This window comes from Trachurus trachurus, assembly GCF_905171665.1.
Source record: "Trachurus trachurus genome assembly, chromosome: 7".
NCBI classification, from domain to species: domain Eukaryota; kingdom Metazoa; phylum Chordata; class Actinopteri; order Carangiformes; family Carangidae; genus Trachurus; species Trachurus trachurus.
In genome coordinates this window covers 24,648,845-24,665,682 of record NC_139901.1, presented here as the reverse complement: position 1 = coordinate 24,665,682, position 16,838 = coordinate 24,648,845, and the positions used below count along the sequence as shown (strand labels likewise).

General features: G+C 39.9%; 1 protein-coding gene across 1 annotated transcript in view; it reads left to right on the top strand.

Annotated features, from left to right (window-relative positions):
- LOC310988544 (metabotropic glutamate receptor 4-like) overlaps positions 1-16,838 on the top strand; it is a gene marked incomplete at its 5' end in the record, with an annotated part of 122,296 nt that overhangs the window by 83,027 nt on the left and 22,431 nt on the right. The window contains 3 exons of the mRNA XM_083975184.1: positions 3,416-3,551; positions 7,246-7,400; positions 8,966-9,106. Coding sequence (XP_083831310.1) covers positions 3,416-3,551; positions 7,246-7,400; positions 8,966-9,106 — 432 coding nt within the window. The remainder of the gene's footprint in view (positions 1-3,415; positions 3,552-7,245; positions 7,401-8,965; positions 9,107-16,838) is intronic.

Here is a 16,838-nt window from a genome sequence, read left to right as displayed (position 1 = left end):
AAAGAGATTTGTTTCCTTAGCTAAAGTTAATATGAATTATGTAATGAGCGAGACCTCTAATTACCAAGACCAATTAAAAGCCACTTAGACTGTATTAAAATGTAATTTTGGAGCAGCTTGGCAGAGCAGGGCCGAGGTGTGAGAGGCTTTTCAGCATGCAAACAATTGAATGTGAAGAAATGTGCAGCATGGTGAAGCATGCTGGGAAAGAAGCTCAGGCTTAGCTACAGAAGAGAGAGGAAACAACACACACACACACACACACACACACACACACACCTGGAGCAGGGAGTGAATGTTTTGCCCAGTGGCTGCTCCCTGTCACTGGGTTTGAATTGAGGTCCGTGACTCGGGGGACCATGTCTTTGACCATTGGATGCTTGGAGAGGAACGGATGGACAGATGCACGGATGAACAGACGGTGTTAGCAATAAAACAAATTGCCGTGTCCAGCCTTCAACTAACAGAGCTACGACACTGGGGCTCATGGAGGGCTTTGTTGAATGTGCTTCAACTCCCAGAGGTTGGCTTCTTATCCCCTGGCCCCCCCTCTCCTCTCCTTTCCTTTTCTCTCCGGGGGTTAAGCAGTGCTGCAGTCTGCTGCAGGTGATGTGAGAAGGAGAAGAAAAGCAAGGGATGAGTGCTCTGCTTCCACACAGCAGATGCTGGGGGAATGGGGGACTGGAGTACCAGTGAGGCAAACACATAGAATCTGATGATTGATAGAGTCTCTGAGAGCAGAGAGCTGCTGCTGTGCTGCTGCTAAATTTCCCATGTGCCTGTCTGGGTAGTGTAAGTGTAATGACACAGAGAGGTAGACAGATAAACCTCTGCCTCACTTTAATCAAAGACTCAACAATGAGGAGCACGTAGATTGTAGAAAGATGCACAAACGCCGTCAGCTGAGAAAAGCTTCAATTGTATACCGAGTCTTACACTCAGCATCACAGCACATGCATGAGCACAGGATGACGCACATACACAGAATTATAAAACCCACGGTTCTGTTTCATAAATCTCAATCATTGCGGAAATGGGCACATGTGCCTGAGTTTCATTTCCACTCCCACAGTTAGTCCAAGAGGGACATAAACATGCCCTCAATCCACCATTTGCATATTTTTGCCTGCAACAATAGTTTTATCACCGATGAGTGAGAAGAATGACAAAAGAGAAGCTGAACTTCACAGCGTTGTTCTTCTGGAGAGCAGTCGTCACTGTACGCTACTATTACGTACTCGGCCTCTGGCTATTTATAGCCTGCGCATCATCGATCTGTCGCTGGTGTACAGGTGATTCAGACATCAGCATTTGTTTACAGGACAACCTGCATCACAATGTCAGTCACAATCAACAGATAAAAGGAAAGACGATGCCTTCAACATAAATTAAGAGTGATAAAACTGAGAATGCAAAAGTAATAAATGAAAATTAACTTCATAAAATAAACTTTGATCAATAGGGAAATAGATAAGTTTGTCACTGCACCATTTCACCTCACAATAACTTTTAAACACTTCATTGAATATTGAAGTTCTGTAGAAGAGACTGGGAGTGATCTGCTGCTCACCTGTGTAAAATCAGGTCATTGCATTGATTGTCTTGTGTATAAGCATCTTTTTGTTAACACTCTTCATGCTCTGATGGAGACCAATGCCTGAAAATAGCTTTGACAATATGAAGTTCTACGAGCATCATTTGCTTCAGCGGTGTCTCACCTTTTTCCACTTTTGAACTGATTGAATTTTTAAGGTTGAGCGGCCATAAGGGATGCAAATTTGTTTGCTTTTTTTTGGATATCTTTGTTTCTCCTCTCTGACACTCCCTTACCCTTCAACTCCTCTCATTGTTGGAAAACCGTAGTGTTTTATTATTGCATCCTGTCGTTTTCACCTTATTTTTCCATGTCACCGGGTCAAGCTTGAAGAAGAAAAAGAAAAGTCCACAACTTGTCTGGAGTATGTTTGAGGAGAAAGCAAGGAAATAACCCCCCCAAAACAACACACAATAACAAGACATGGGCCGGTGAACACACAGGAGTGAGTCTTTCTCTAGTGGAGGGACTGCTAATCCATTAACCAGCCAAGTGAATGTAGAAGCCAGGACTGTTGTTTTGCAGCTGTGATTTGCAGGATCAGAGGAAATCCATACATGCAGCCTCTCTGAACAAAAAACTGCCCAATGAAATATCCATGGGTTTTATGAAGAAAAAGAACACATCATTAAATTCATCCACAGAGTACAATCAAACAATAGCGCAGGGCCACTGACTGAGGCGCCGCACTGATTTAACCGGAAGTGACTTCTCATACCCATGAGCAAAGCAGTGCAACATCATTGTTAATACAATGGCATCCCCCTTTTCTTTGCTCATATTTCCAGTTTCCCAGCCTATTAGCATCTGAGCCGGGGCCAGGCTTTGTTTTATGGTGCGAGTCTGGCTGCTATGAACTGAACTAGAGGGTATTAGTCCTGCATTGATTGTTCATCGGGCTGGCTTTGCTTTGGGTCACGAAAGAGAAATTCATTAGCATGCACACATTCTCTGTGGCATTTTGGCAGAGCAGCAAAACAGTTATCCTGACATGTTGCATTGGGAAATAAAAATAACCTTAGCTTGTTGGTAACCGGGGGATGTCCCCTGCTGTCTTCAGACTTGTGTTCAGAACCAGAGCATCTCTAAGGGGGAGGAGTCGGAGGACTCTTTTTATATTGATGCATGGGGAATTGCTGCAGTTATAGGTATTGTGCTGGCCAGCAAGGCAAACTAAACAAATCAATTTCATTGGACAGTACTGTACTGTAGGTTTACCAGCGTGTAATAAATTGACTGATTAAACTGGAAATTCAGGTTAATTATGTCACGTTCCTTTTCTCTTTCACTCTTTAAAAACTGGCTCCATCTTCAGCCAAGAAGCAGAATCCAGAAATAGAAACATGTGTATTAGGACAATGACTCCAAATGAATGGAACCAGTTTTCAATTAGGAAATTTATGTACTTCCAAATGCTACCGAATTCCCCCGGCCTCACTGACAAGACCATAAACTGAATTGATGGGTTGCTGTGTCTTAAAGTTGCCCCTTGTGGTCCGAGGAAAGATTTTTTTTCTAATACCTTACTTCCCTCATGCTGTGAAATATTGCACCTGTACACATTTAATAGTGCATCTATCATAAAAAAAGTCCCAAGGACTGAAAAAAGATTTGTGTGGGTTAAAAAAACAAAACAAAAAATAGACTCCAACAGATGTCTGTGTGACCACGAGCTTGAGAAAGACTCATCTGAAACTACAGCATTAATATGCAGTTCATGTCAAAATCTCAGATAATGAGATCCGCTCTGATCTTTTATAGAAGACTAGTGGGTGTCTTCTTCTTTGTCTTTTAAACTTTTCTCTTTTGTCCTCCAATTAGGTGGCCTGTGCATTTCACAGTCGGTGAAAATACCACGTGAACCAAAACCTGGAGAATTTGACAAGATCATCCGGCGGCTGAGTGAGAACCCGAACGCCCGAGTGGTCATTATCTTTGCAAACGAGGACGATATCAGGTGAGCACAGTGGAATCCTAATTGCTGTCAATTAACATAACAGTTAACTTCACTTTCCTCAGCCACAGCTGGATGTGAGTTAATAACTTTTACCTGACTTTTTTCCCCCGTAAGGTTTGATAAGTTGAGGTAAAGCAGCAACAGTTTGCAAAATCTGCAAATGTCTAAAGTGATAAATGTTGTTTAGCCGTGTCTTTACCTGGGGCTGCCTCTGAAGTCAACGCTGAAATGTCACAAATGTCTCCTGTGTGTATAGAGAAATTAAATTGCCCTTTTCTGCTACCCACATGTTAATATTTATAAGTTATAAATGGCAGATATGTTTATATTTGTTGGTATTCACATTTACTTAATTCTTCTTACAGAAGGCATTGTCACAAATGTATTGTAAAAAAGGGAAGCAGTTTGTAAACACAAAAACACTGATCTAATGCTATTTAATGGCACAACCCTGCAATCCTGCAAAGAACTACTACCCAACAGTGCTGCACTGTAACTAAGTACATTTACTAAAATATAGTTTTGATAGCTCGACTTGGAGTAAGCCAATCCCTCCTGACATAGGTCAAAGGTGGGGGTACAACTTGGACAGGTCACCAGGCTACAGTATGGTATATAGAGACAAACTCCATCCAAATAGACTTTTGAACCAGAACCTTCTCACTGTGAGGCGACAGTGTTTCATCCAATAATATATTAGACACAGTAATATAATAATGCATAAAAGATATGATAAGATCGAATTTTCCCTTAATACTACAGAATTCCAGTTGCTCTTTACATTACTTTACTGCTATTTCTGTTTTTTGTGGCTGTGTCAGACAGGGGTTAACTGCTCTATTCTGAAACCACATCTTATTATGGAGTTGAATTATATTAAGTGGATTTACACTTGGAGGCATTTCTAATGGTGGCCCACTGCGCTTATGTCTTTTCTATGTGACAAATAGTTTAATCTGCTGACTCCATCTATTTGGACCTGACCATACTGTACAAAAGTACATTAGCAGTGTCCCTCCTTCCTTGTGGGGACAGAAATGTATCCATTTACATTCATTATCTAATATTAGCTTACACCAGACAGTGTGTATTAAGAGTTAATTAATTAGCCGTAGGCTGCATCAACACACACACGGCACTGTTGTGGCTCTGTAAGGGAAATGTTTTCCAGCAACCAGTTTGTAGGCCAGTGTATTCCTAGTGGAAGTGGGCAGTGATTTGGGGCGGTCTCTTGATGATGACCAGGGCAGAAGTCCCAGTGCTCATTGACTTAATCCGGTCCTGATAACGGGTAATAGTCTGGATATATAGTAATTACAGAAAGCCAGGGGGATTTTAGCGCTGCATGCCTGCTCTATCCTTGAACCCAGCCAGTGCGAGCTGGCCACAGTCTAATAAGAACTAAAACATGCCTACGTGGAAAGAACAGAGCTATGATGGAGCTGTTTAATGTGATACTAAACTAGTTATATAGTTATGTGGTTATTACAAATAAGGAAAATCATTTTTGGTTAGGTTTCATAATCTAGCTAGGTAGGTGGGTGGAAAAGAACATTGCCTCATAACATTGAGTAAGACAATCACAGATTGTAATAAATAAATAAAAACAAAAACTAATCAAAATAATTGAATTAAACTGCTGCTTGTTTCATACTGCCATTATGTGGAATTTAACATTTAATCTCTCCACCAGATTTATACTATAACACAAAATTAAACATGTCTTTTTGACCTTTTCATTGCCTCAAACTTTTAATGGCATAGGGAGGATAAAATGTCAGGCAACACTTAAAAACTTCTATGATGAATATTTTTACATTAACACTAAATTAATGTGTTACAAAGCCAACCCACACAGGTGATGCAAATAACAAAGTCGCGAACTTTGTTTCAGATTAGACTATGGTTTGACTGAAATATTATAATAATTTTATTCGCAGTCAAGAATTTAAAGCAACACTTACCTTTCTGGAAATTTTACACTTGTCTTTGTTTAAATTAAAATGCTATTAATAAACTGATGGCAAACTAAAATGTTAAAGAAATCCACCAGAGATTGAAACTCCTCATTCTTCAATTCTTATATGGTTCTGAGAAGAGTCTAACCAAGATGATCCGATCTGAGCGTCCTGAACGTACTTACGCAACCGCTCGGGTACTCCTCTCTCCACCCCCGACATGGATATAAACGGTTTTGTAAAACAGACCGACAAATGTGGGCCACCACTTCCACCTCCAGCTGCTCACACAGGGAAATCAGGCAAGAAAAGGAAGACTGTTTCTGAAAAAGCCACCACCAAGAGAGAATTTGATGCAGCAAGAGCCAAAACTCGTGTCAACATTGCTCTCCTTTTGAGCGATGGCAGAGACTGATGCAGCTTCATCCTGAGCTAAAAAGGGACGAGATGGTCACGGAGTTTCTGCTGGACAGTGTTGTCATATGTTAAAACAGGAAGTCACATGTGTAAGGCTGTACCGATGTAATGTGTTCAGTTCGATCATACTTCATGATGGCATTATCTTCCTCGTGCATTTCCCGTTACCGGTAACATTACTATCTAACACTATATTATAGTATATTACCTTGCCAACGCACACAGGAGAGGTGCATGGAGGTAAGGCAGGGGGAAGAGGTGGGTGGGACTTTGGAGGGAGGTGGAATTGTTGATGTTCAAATGTTTTCAACATGCTGTGTGAAATGCCAGAAAGGTAAGAGTTGCTTTGATGTAAGTTGGGAACTCAACCTGGGCTGTCAAAGTTGAAAGGAAGCGTATACGCCCCTCCACGACCCCGACGACACACCTTCACTTCCCAGTCTGTTATTTTTATATCAGACTTGTCAGACTGTCAAGTCATGACTCTGTTATGTAATCTCCTGACAGTGGGAAAATCCATTTCTTTCATTTTTCCAACATGGAGCATATAATTGCAATTTTTGGAGAGATGACTCTGAGGAAAACCTTTACCAATCAAACATGAATCTTTGAGGTGATATAAAAAAAGGTAAAGAGACATAAAGTTAGTTGGATGACTCAATGCCCACCCACTCCACATTCTACAAAAACCTGTAGTAATTATTTTTACAAGGTTATAATGTCCTTCTTCATGCAAGTCCTAAATTAGATGTTAAAGCACGCTGCCATGTGAAAAAAGCTGATGTGTGTACAACACGAAATGATGCTTAATATTGATTTTTTGCTCTAGCATCTTTGGGATAATATCAGGCTCGGCAATGCTTCACATGCCAGGTGGTGGCTGTGTTTAAATTTTATGTTGCTGTGCTCACGCTTTCTTGATGTAACTCTGCTGCTACAGCAGAGCTTGCAGGCAGTTTTTTACGACTCCCCGAACTTCCTTCCACTGGCAACAAGCCTGGACAAATGTGACCAGAGTGTCATTCTGCCACAGCCAGGAAGAACTCCCCTGCACCGGGAATGGATACAGCCTCAATGGAGGCTTTACATGTCTCCTAAAGTGCCTCAGTGCAACTTTGTCCACACTCAGAATAGAATATTCTAGTCATGTAATCAGCTGTACTGTATGCCAGCTATGAGTCCTCTTTAATATGAACAGCCTTTCAGAGGTGATATGTGACTATACTGTATGTGCAATGGAGAATAACAGTAAACAAGTGAAAACACTTGACAATGCAGCATGGTCTAATTATACATCACTCTTCTTCTCTGTCCTAAAGGCGGCTCCTTCAAGCAGCGAAGAAGGCCAATCAAACTGGCCATTTCATCTGGGTGGGTTCAGACAGCTGGGGCTCCAAAATCTCCCCAATTCTGAACCAGGAAGAAATGGCAGAAGGCGCTGTCACCATACTGCCCAAACGACAGTCCATCAGAGGTATTCAGAACAATTAGCAACAATGTGTCTTGATTCTTTTGCCAATTATGGGTGGGAAAGGATACTGAGATCACTAAAGCCATTACTGGTAGCACAAGCCTTTGTCAGTGTCAAGAGTTTTGGCTCAATTACCTATCAATGTGCAAATAATTATCATTATTCATAGTATTAGAATAATATCTAATTTAATTTCACTGACCAAAGTTTAACATACATGTATAAAACTACATATAATTGGAATAGACTTTGGAAGTAGGGGTGGGGGGGTGCACCGCATGTTCCTCCTAAAGCCTTGTTCCTGGTCTCTCTACACATTTTAGCTCTGACAATACGGCCACTAACGAAGTCTGCAGAGCTGTGTTAGAAGGAGAATGAATGCAGCTGTTAACATTGATTTCAATACCTACAGGAGTTTAAGATTAAAAAGTTGGACATGCAGCTTATTTCTAATGTCCATTAGTAACATAGCACTAAGTGTCAGTCTTTTGTCTGCATTGTATGCATTTATTTCCTTTGCCAGTGTGTAAGCGATGCACTACTCATGTTGTTTGATGTAGGCCATTGGGAGAGGAGATGTTTTCTGGAGTACCTAGTGTTAAAATGTAATTAAACTCTTCTATTCTTACAAATTGCAAAACACAGCAGGCTAAGTTACTAGTTAGTGAAAAATCTTGTGAAGGAAATTGGGCCTAAATGTCTGACCTCTAAGGTGGGGGTACAGAAATGTACAGCACCCACCAGAAAACAGTTCCAACGTCCCTGTATAACGGATGCTTACAACACTGACCAGTGCACGCACACACACACACACACACACTCACACTCCGATCTGCTGATTGTGTCTGACGGAGGAAGAGGTCGATAGTCAGACAGAACACTTTGCTCAGTTTCTTAGTCTGCTGCTTTTTATGGTTGTAAATAGGACTTTTAGACAGTCAACAAGAGAGAGTGAGAGAGGGAGGGAGACTGAAAGACATAAACAACCATTATATCACTGTGAATGCTCTGTTTATTTAATGTAAATAATTAATGCTCTATTTGTGATGACAATTAATGACGGTGAAGCATGAATTAAGTTGTCTGAGTAAAGTAATGGCTTAATGTAGCACTGTGAAAACAACACAAATGCAGAGTCCAATGTATATTTCAGTGCTATTAAATGATTACATGCTATTCAAAGGCTTTTGTAAATGTTGCAGAAATGGATTTTTACATAATGCTTTCAGAATCTCATGGATGCACAATCCCAAGTCAGCCCACTGAAATGAGAGTCCTTCACATTTAATTTCAAATATCCAATATTATTTAGCCACTGTGACTTCATTTGAACTGACTCTGGTATTTTATTTTATTTATTTATTTATTTATTCATTTTCCTGCTTCTTAGTCTGGGATTTCAGGAACAATAAATCCTTTACTCATTTGAAATCATGACTTCACACAGAGTATATTTTGCTTCTAAAAGCCTTTGGATGGTGGTGTTATACCTCCACACAGAATTGCAATTCAAATGCAAAAATGTGAGAGATTAAACTCTAAGAGACCCTCTCATCCATTTTTTTCAGGTTTCGATCGCTACTTCACCAGCCGGACATTAGAGAACAACAGAAGAAATATCTGGTTTGCAGAGTTCTGGGAGAATAACTTCCAGTGCAAGCTAAGTCGGCACGCTGTGAAGAAAGGATCCGGCATCAAAAAATGCACAAGTGAGTCTACATTTAAAAGCAGTGAAGGCACAACGGAACGCATTCAATCAATGGCCAAAGTGTATTGATCGAGTCTGCTGTGAATACATTATGAGTATGCGAGTGTGTACTTGGTATGCATAGGTGAATTTATTTGTCATCAGGGAGAAAACAATCACACTTCTCTAAATTAGTTTAAATGTAATGGGTGTAGATAAGTGAGAGGAATCTTTATTTTCATCCGAGAGAAATTAATGTTCCCTTTGCTCGTCTGTTGCCGAGTTCAATTTGCAGTGGGCGACAACAGCAATCACAAAACTATGTCACCGCATGCGCCGGGAACATAATCGATAGCAAATCCATTCAGCCCATTAGAAACACACTTTCAGGTCATTAAAATCAGTGCTCTCTCCAGGCCTGTCTCAATCTCAAGTAGTCCAGACTGACTGATTTAAAGCTGCCAACTCCAATGTTTCCAGGCAGTATATATTCCTCGTTTATTTATCTGTACGTTGGAGTGATGTACAAGGTCTCTGTTGTTGTCAGTTAAGAGATGCTCATCCTCTGCACCTACAGTATGCTTCATTCAGCATTCAGAACCAATAGGCTACAGCTTATGTTTCAAACGGTGTACTGCTTAGCAAAAAGATTGTTCAGTTACGCACATTATAATAAACAATGTGTGTTTTTTGCAGAAAGGAAGTAATGGTGAACTAGTGAAGTTCACCATTACTTCCAGTAATTCCAGTTACTAGTAATGAACTACTTGCAGGCGGGAATTTGCAATTAACCAGTAGCCTATCAATCTAGTGCCTGCTATTAAGCCATCCCAGTCTGCTGAGCAGCTTTTGCAACTATCAAATCAAAATCACTTTATTTATCCGTTAGGCACTTCCTTTGCAAAAAGCACCAGTGAAGGTACAGACACACACACATCACAACAACCTCAACAACACATCTCATGACAGTGGCAAACTCCCAATGAAACCCAATTAGTCTGGAGGTAAATCCAATAGGTCACTTGATATATGATAATACAGGTGATTTTTTTTGTATCTGTCTGCTTGGAGTTTAATGTCTTGTGTCTCTGTTAAACTGTCTTCCTTTCCAAACTGTGACAACACAGGCATGAATCCCAGGTCTGTTATGTATGTTGACCTTCAAGCTGTGGCAGCAGTTGCCCCACCAATGATAAAAAGCAGAACACTGGCTACCTGAAGCCCAGTTTGTGCCTTTCATGCATAGATACAAGTTACAAGACAGGTTCATGTGAATGTTGGTGAACATGAACAAGATAAGTGCAGTGGCATTTAACACAACACATGGCACCAAACCGATAACTGTGCTACATTCAGAGCTTAACAAGCTCTTTAGGACAAAGAATAAGGTTAATCAGAATAAATCCCATGGCTATGGCTACAAACTGACATTCACACACACACACACACACACACACACAGGGGGAAAGCCTTTTGTAGGCAGGCTGCTAACCCAACTACAACACACATACCCACAGAGAAACTCAAGAAGTGTTTGACAGCAGCTCCTCGTGGCTGTTAAGCTCTGGTTAGCTCTGACTATCAGCTGTGCAGCGCTGTGGAAGCTGCACCGAGCAGTGAGCAGTCGGTGTTACCCATGTACCCTGACTTCCTGCATCACACACACTGCGCCTCCTATAGTGGCTGCTCTCAAGCTCCTTTTGGTGTTTGGTTTCAAATATACAGAGGGAGGAAAAAATACTACTACAGCGTAAATACTAATCCTTTCAGACGCCCCCACCTGACTTTAAGTGAAAACAAGGTTAGTGATGAACCTCCACTGCCTGATGTTGAATCATAGATCATTATTAAATACGGTTGTGAGTAGCAGAGACCAATTTACTGTTTGTCTGAAAGGATCGTGATCAATATTTTGAGAATTTGCAGCTTGTGAGTTGTATTGAATTTGTTGTGACCCTCATTAGACAGCATGGAGATAGTGTGGCACTCTTATGTTTGGATAGAAGCAGCGGCATTAGTGCGAAATGTGGAACAGATGGTACAGTGTCTCTGTAGATAAAATGTGAACATTTACATGAACTGACAGTTGTTATTATTATTTTAAATATTATATTAGTCATTTTTACTTGAGGATATCACACAATTAACACAGCGTTTTATTCTATAGTCTTGTTCAGTCAGTGGATAATTTTAACTCCTGGCTTCCTCATCCATCTGGTGTAGGACACTGCAACCTCAAAATGTCACCAAATAGAATCGGTTCAACAGACCAACAGGCAAAGCTAAACAATTAGGCAGAGATTTCATTGTCAGCTCTCTCGACAGCACTGTGTCCCCTTGGCATAAAGAGAGACAACAATCCACACTTGTAGGTTTCAGGAGAACATGTAATCTTAAATGATTTCTGCATCTATCAGTTGTCATGGTGGCTGCTCTTGAGCTAAATTGCTGCAGCTCCTTTTCTTCCTTTGAGTAGTCCCCGGAGGGAGGATGGTACATTTTTACAGGCTTGAGGTACAGTACAACCATTTCACTTTTGCAAGTACTATGTCTACCATCCCCATTGTTCCCTTTATAGGCACAACTGCTTCTTTTCCCCACTTGCGAGTCACAATAATACTGAGTTGAAGGAACCTTGCACTTTATATTAAGTAAAAAGTCCAAAGTTTATTTTAGGAGGAACTTTAAATCTACTGTGTGTTTTTAATAACAGACTTAATAAATAGAAAAAGAAAATTCCTCTCCTGAAAAATCTGTGGAAGACTGTAATCAACCCTGGGGACTGGAAAATGATATTCTTAAAGTACTAACATGATTACACGGGCATGTAATTATTCTGTTTGTGTGGTATCAAAGCTTTTAATCGCACAATACAAGTCCCTGGCAACTGATTTATATGCCATAACAACATAGTGGTAAGAGATGATCCTCCAGGACTAAGACATAAAAGTGTATCTGACTTCGAGTGCAAGGAGAACAACAGTGTGCGCACATGTATAATTCACATCCTTTTTGCTGCATCCTCTCCCAGAGTTGTTGTATTTGCTGCCCCAGTGGCTGAGGTCTGCTTTGTAGTTTCAGATCTACATTGTCATTCCCAACCCACAGGTTAGTTTACTGCTGTCTATGGATATTCCCAGAGTGCAGCAAAACACTATCAGGTCATGACCTGCTTAAAGTCTTCATATATTGAAATATAATGTTAAGTAGGTGCAAGAATAAATAATCTAACTTTTTATATGCAGTAGTTATAACTGAACTGTGATATGTAGAGATGATTTGGAAAATATCACCAACTAACTGTTTGCTTCACTTAGTTAGCGCTAAACTTGTCAAACTTTGTCTGTCACACTGAGTTTGCAAGTGCAACAAGTAGCCTACTCCAAATGAAACAATTCAAAGTTCCTGTTAATCTTTGAAACAATGGATCCTTGATTGCGCACAGTGGTGGACCAATGATGTTTTCTGTGTTTCTGTTTAAGTGTTTGTAAGGAGATTTTATCATGGAGAGGTTGACTTTTTTTTAATATTGTAAAAGCAAATTTACGTACCATAATTGCCAGGGACGTACACCCCAGACTTTGTTTGGCTGTAACACCTTAATTTACGTACCAGTTGATGACGCATATTTAAACACCATTGTTCTTATACTGCAGTGTGGGAATAGTTAGTCTAATAAATCTAAGGAGGATCTTTGTTCTAGCATATACCCATTTAGCTTACCTGCGGTTCTTCATTGTCTGTATCAACTGTGTGTTTTTAGTCTTAACGTGGCAACAGCATCTAAGAATAAAAACGACCTTTGGTAACAAGCTTGATTGGAGCTGCTGGAGTGTAAAAGTACTTCTACAATAAGAAAAACAGATGTATCAATTAAAACCAATGGTTACAAATGTGAGAAAAAGAAAATACGTAGTACTCGAGTTGGGTGACATTTACAGAAACGTTTATATAGATCAACCTTTTGTGTTTCCAAATTTGTAAGCTGTGCTTTCAGGCTTTTAAAAGGGTGCTTCCCATTTGTCTTGTCTTTTCAGATAATTCTTTTATTATCTATATAAAGAGAGTCTGGTTATGTTTTCTTCAGCAGAATAAGTAGTAACACAAAAAAGTCCAGGTCACAGGACCTAATTAGACATGGGAGGTCCAGAGCATAATCAGACAGAAGTTTATACGCCTTCTGATCTGCTCAGAAAATTCACTGTACATCACACTATTTCACGCTGCTGAACCATGAAAAATGATCTCATTTTGCAGAGGAGAATGAGCAAGAACCGGTTGATATTAGGTCTAAGTTTGAGGGGAAAATGAGACAAATTGGCAATAATAGAGAGGCTGCACATTATCAGACGATTCTTGTTGCATCGGCCAGGATTCACACATCAGTCATTATTATTTTAGGCTGAACCTCAAAGAATCTGCCCTCATATTTGCCTTTTTGAGAATGTTGTTGCATAAAAGCATGACAGGGTTTTACTTGTCTGTTGCAATTTCCTTTTTTTTTTTTTTTTTGAAAATCACCTCAGCCTACATCCTAAATATGTTACAGAGCACAATATGAAGAGAAGCCAATTGCCTGGTGTCCAGACATTTCATGCAGGGCTTCCTATAATTAAGTTTTTTTGTGTCTCGCTGGGCTTTTGGCCATGGTGACAGCCTGGGCAGGTGCGATGTTTCTTACTGACGTCATGTGAACACACGTTGGGGCCTCACAGTCTGATTGAAGCAAACTGTCTTTGAGTCACTCTGTTGCTTTGCATCCCTGCAGACATGAGTCATCAAGGCTACCCGACACGACAACACGCCTGCTCGATTGTCTGACGTCCATCGCTCACTGAAAACATCAAGGACAGCATGTGCAATTCAGTGTTGACAGACAGCTCTTTGATTCTCTTGGGATACAATGCAAATGTCAAGGTTAGGAGACTGTATGAATCAGAAAAGAAGAAGAAGAAGAAATTATTTCATCTGCTGTGTAAAAATTATTATTGACCTGCAGTGGTTTAGAGTCCTGTATGACAGGAAAGAAGGCTATCTAATTTAAAAGTAATTTGCTATCCCTAGATTTCTCATACCTACTGTAGACATTTCCTGTAATGAATTCTTGTTTAAAGGCATTTAGAGCAAGAAAAACTCAATTGCTACCCATAGCTCGCAGCAGCAACAATGAGTTCACTTCATCTGACCGACCGTGTCTTTGGAAGCAATGATGACAAGCACTGTCAAGTGCTGTGGTCTATTTCTGTCCCCTGGGTGATGATGCCCAATCTTCTTAATTGGAATAAGAAAATGGGAGGGATTTGTAATGGTTGTCAACCAAAGTTTGTCAAGCCCCTCACAAGAGCCACATTAGGAGATCATTTTAACTGTTTTTATTTTAGAGACTTTATACGTTGGCATGACATTATTGTATGTTTTCTCTAACTTTTAGTAGAAATGACTGGAACCTTGATAATGCAGCACAATATGACTGACCTGCATAAACGAGTGACGAGTTGAATAAATAATGAAAAAAAGTTCTTTACATTTGAAAAATAATTTGGAAATTTGGTATTTACAATACAATGAATCTTGCTCAAAATGTATGAAAATTGACAATATTATAGAAGACAAAGTCAGATATTTATAATGGTAAAACATAAAAAAAGAAAAAACATTTCATGAGCAAGAACATCATCCTGGTGAAGAACAAGGAGCTAGAGAAGGTGAAGGAGAAAGAGTAGTGTGAAATGGAAATGGATTTTCCAATTTTTTCTGTTTTCTCATATATTTACAAAATATTGCTCTTAAAGAAAATAATGAACACTGGATAATGGCGTATTCTCAAATGTGGCTCGACTGTATCATTACCTCGCCTACAGTGACCCATTACAGCAAGTCAAAATGAACTACAGCCAACGCAAACCAAGAGAGCATCCAGTCTGCTCTATCATCCAGGCACATTAGTTGGACACACAGCCTATAATTTTCAGCATCACAAAGAAAGAAATCATAGTGTGCACGAGTAATAAAATGACATTTTTGCGCCTCTCTACCTTCAATGAAAGGGCTGGGGGGAAAAAAGAAACATTTTTTTCTCAAAGGAAGACCATGCAGTGTGACCTGGAGCTTTCTGTATCATTGTGTTCTTTCAGAGTCTCAAGGTTTCCCTGATGAAAATGCAGAGAGCGCTGATAAAAAAAAATTAAAAAAAACATGCAGGGGTAAGGTTTAAACTCCATTTACATGAATGCTTGTTTTGCTCTGCTGCTTCCTGTGGCCCGTCCAGTTACTGTCCTTTCTCTCCACTGACCAGTGAGTTATCTCCTTGATCATACTAAATGTTTGATCACGGTCAACAAAGAAGGGTCGTGTTGTCCTAGAGCTGTTTCCGTCTCCTCTTCTACCACAAGAAGGGAGGACTGTAAAGTTTACAGCCTGCCACACTAATGCTCCTGCATGAGCTCACAAAACACTTAAACGTCAACTCAGGGGCTTCTCGACTCATGCATCCATTCATCTACTTGTTGTGACAGCCCCAATTATATCTGAACAGCAAAGATCAAAGACATATTCATCTGCAGGAACTGTGTTATCAAGGATCAGCCCTTTCTCTGATAATGCAAACAAAATCATCAAATTGTATTTAGAGAAAATAGTTTGTAGAAACAAGACCACAAACAAGACATGGTACAACTAATCATTTCATCAATTTACTGTATTGTCCAACTTGTCCAGCCTTACAGTCATGATTCTTAACAGTCCATTAGGGCTGACTGATTAAGGCTGACACATTTATCCATGCCCGCTCACACTCACTTCAGACTCATACACCTCGTACCTGTAACCTGAGCTACAATGCTAGATGTAATGTAACTAGGGCTGGGTATTGCCAAGGACCTCACGATACGATACACATCACGATACTTGAGTCACGATACGATACGATATTGCGATATCCAAATTTTGCGATATATTGCGATATTCTACATAGTTCACTGAAAAATGTAAAAGGCATTATGCATCTTAAAATCCGAGTTGTATGTACATCAGATGATAGTGATAATTTATGGGACAAACTGAGTCAAAACAATGTAGCCTAATTCAAATTATCCATGCCATTTTATACAAGTGCAAGTTACAACAACATATTTGCATGTACAATACAGTACAGTGACACCTCGCGGACTGGATTTACGTCTGAAACATGATTTATTATTTGGAAAAAAAAAAATTTGAATTTTTTTTTTTTTTAAATCGATATTTAAATATTGAATATCGATATCATATCGTGGTATAAAGTATTGCGATATATTGCCATATCGTTATTTTTGCCCACCCCTAAATGTAACAACAATAACAACAACAGCGGACTCCCGTCGGTTCCCTTGGATACTGTGCCTGAAACTCGTCCATGCGACATGAATCGCCATAGTTGCACTGCCACAACTTCTTGTGTTTAGTCAACCTATAATGTTTGGAGTCTGTTTACAGTGTGCAAGCTTTCCACTCTTCTTCTCTGTTTTTGGAGTATTTGTGTGGCAGTGTTACAGTGCTACTACAGGCCTGGCATATGAACTACAGCGTATTGAGTCGTTTTCAGAAAGACACAGGAACATATGGTTAATACGTATGCCTGAAAAGTCATATCGTCATCGCAATACTGAACAGTGTCATCACGCATGGCACATTTTGCTGATATGGTGCAGGCCTAATTACCATCATTGTCACAGATGTAAATAATTGGAGATATATTTTGCATTGGGTGTGCATTA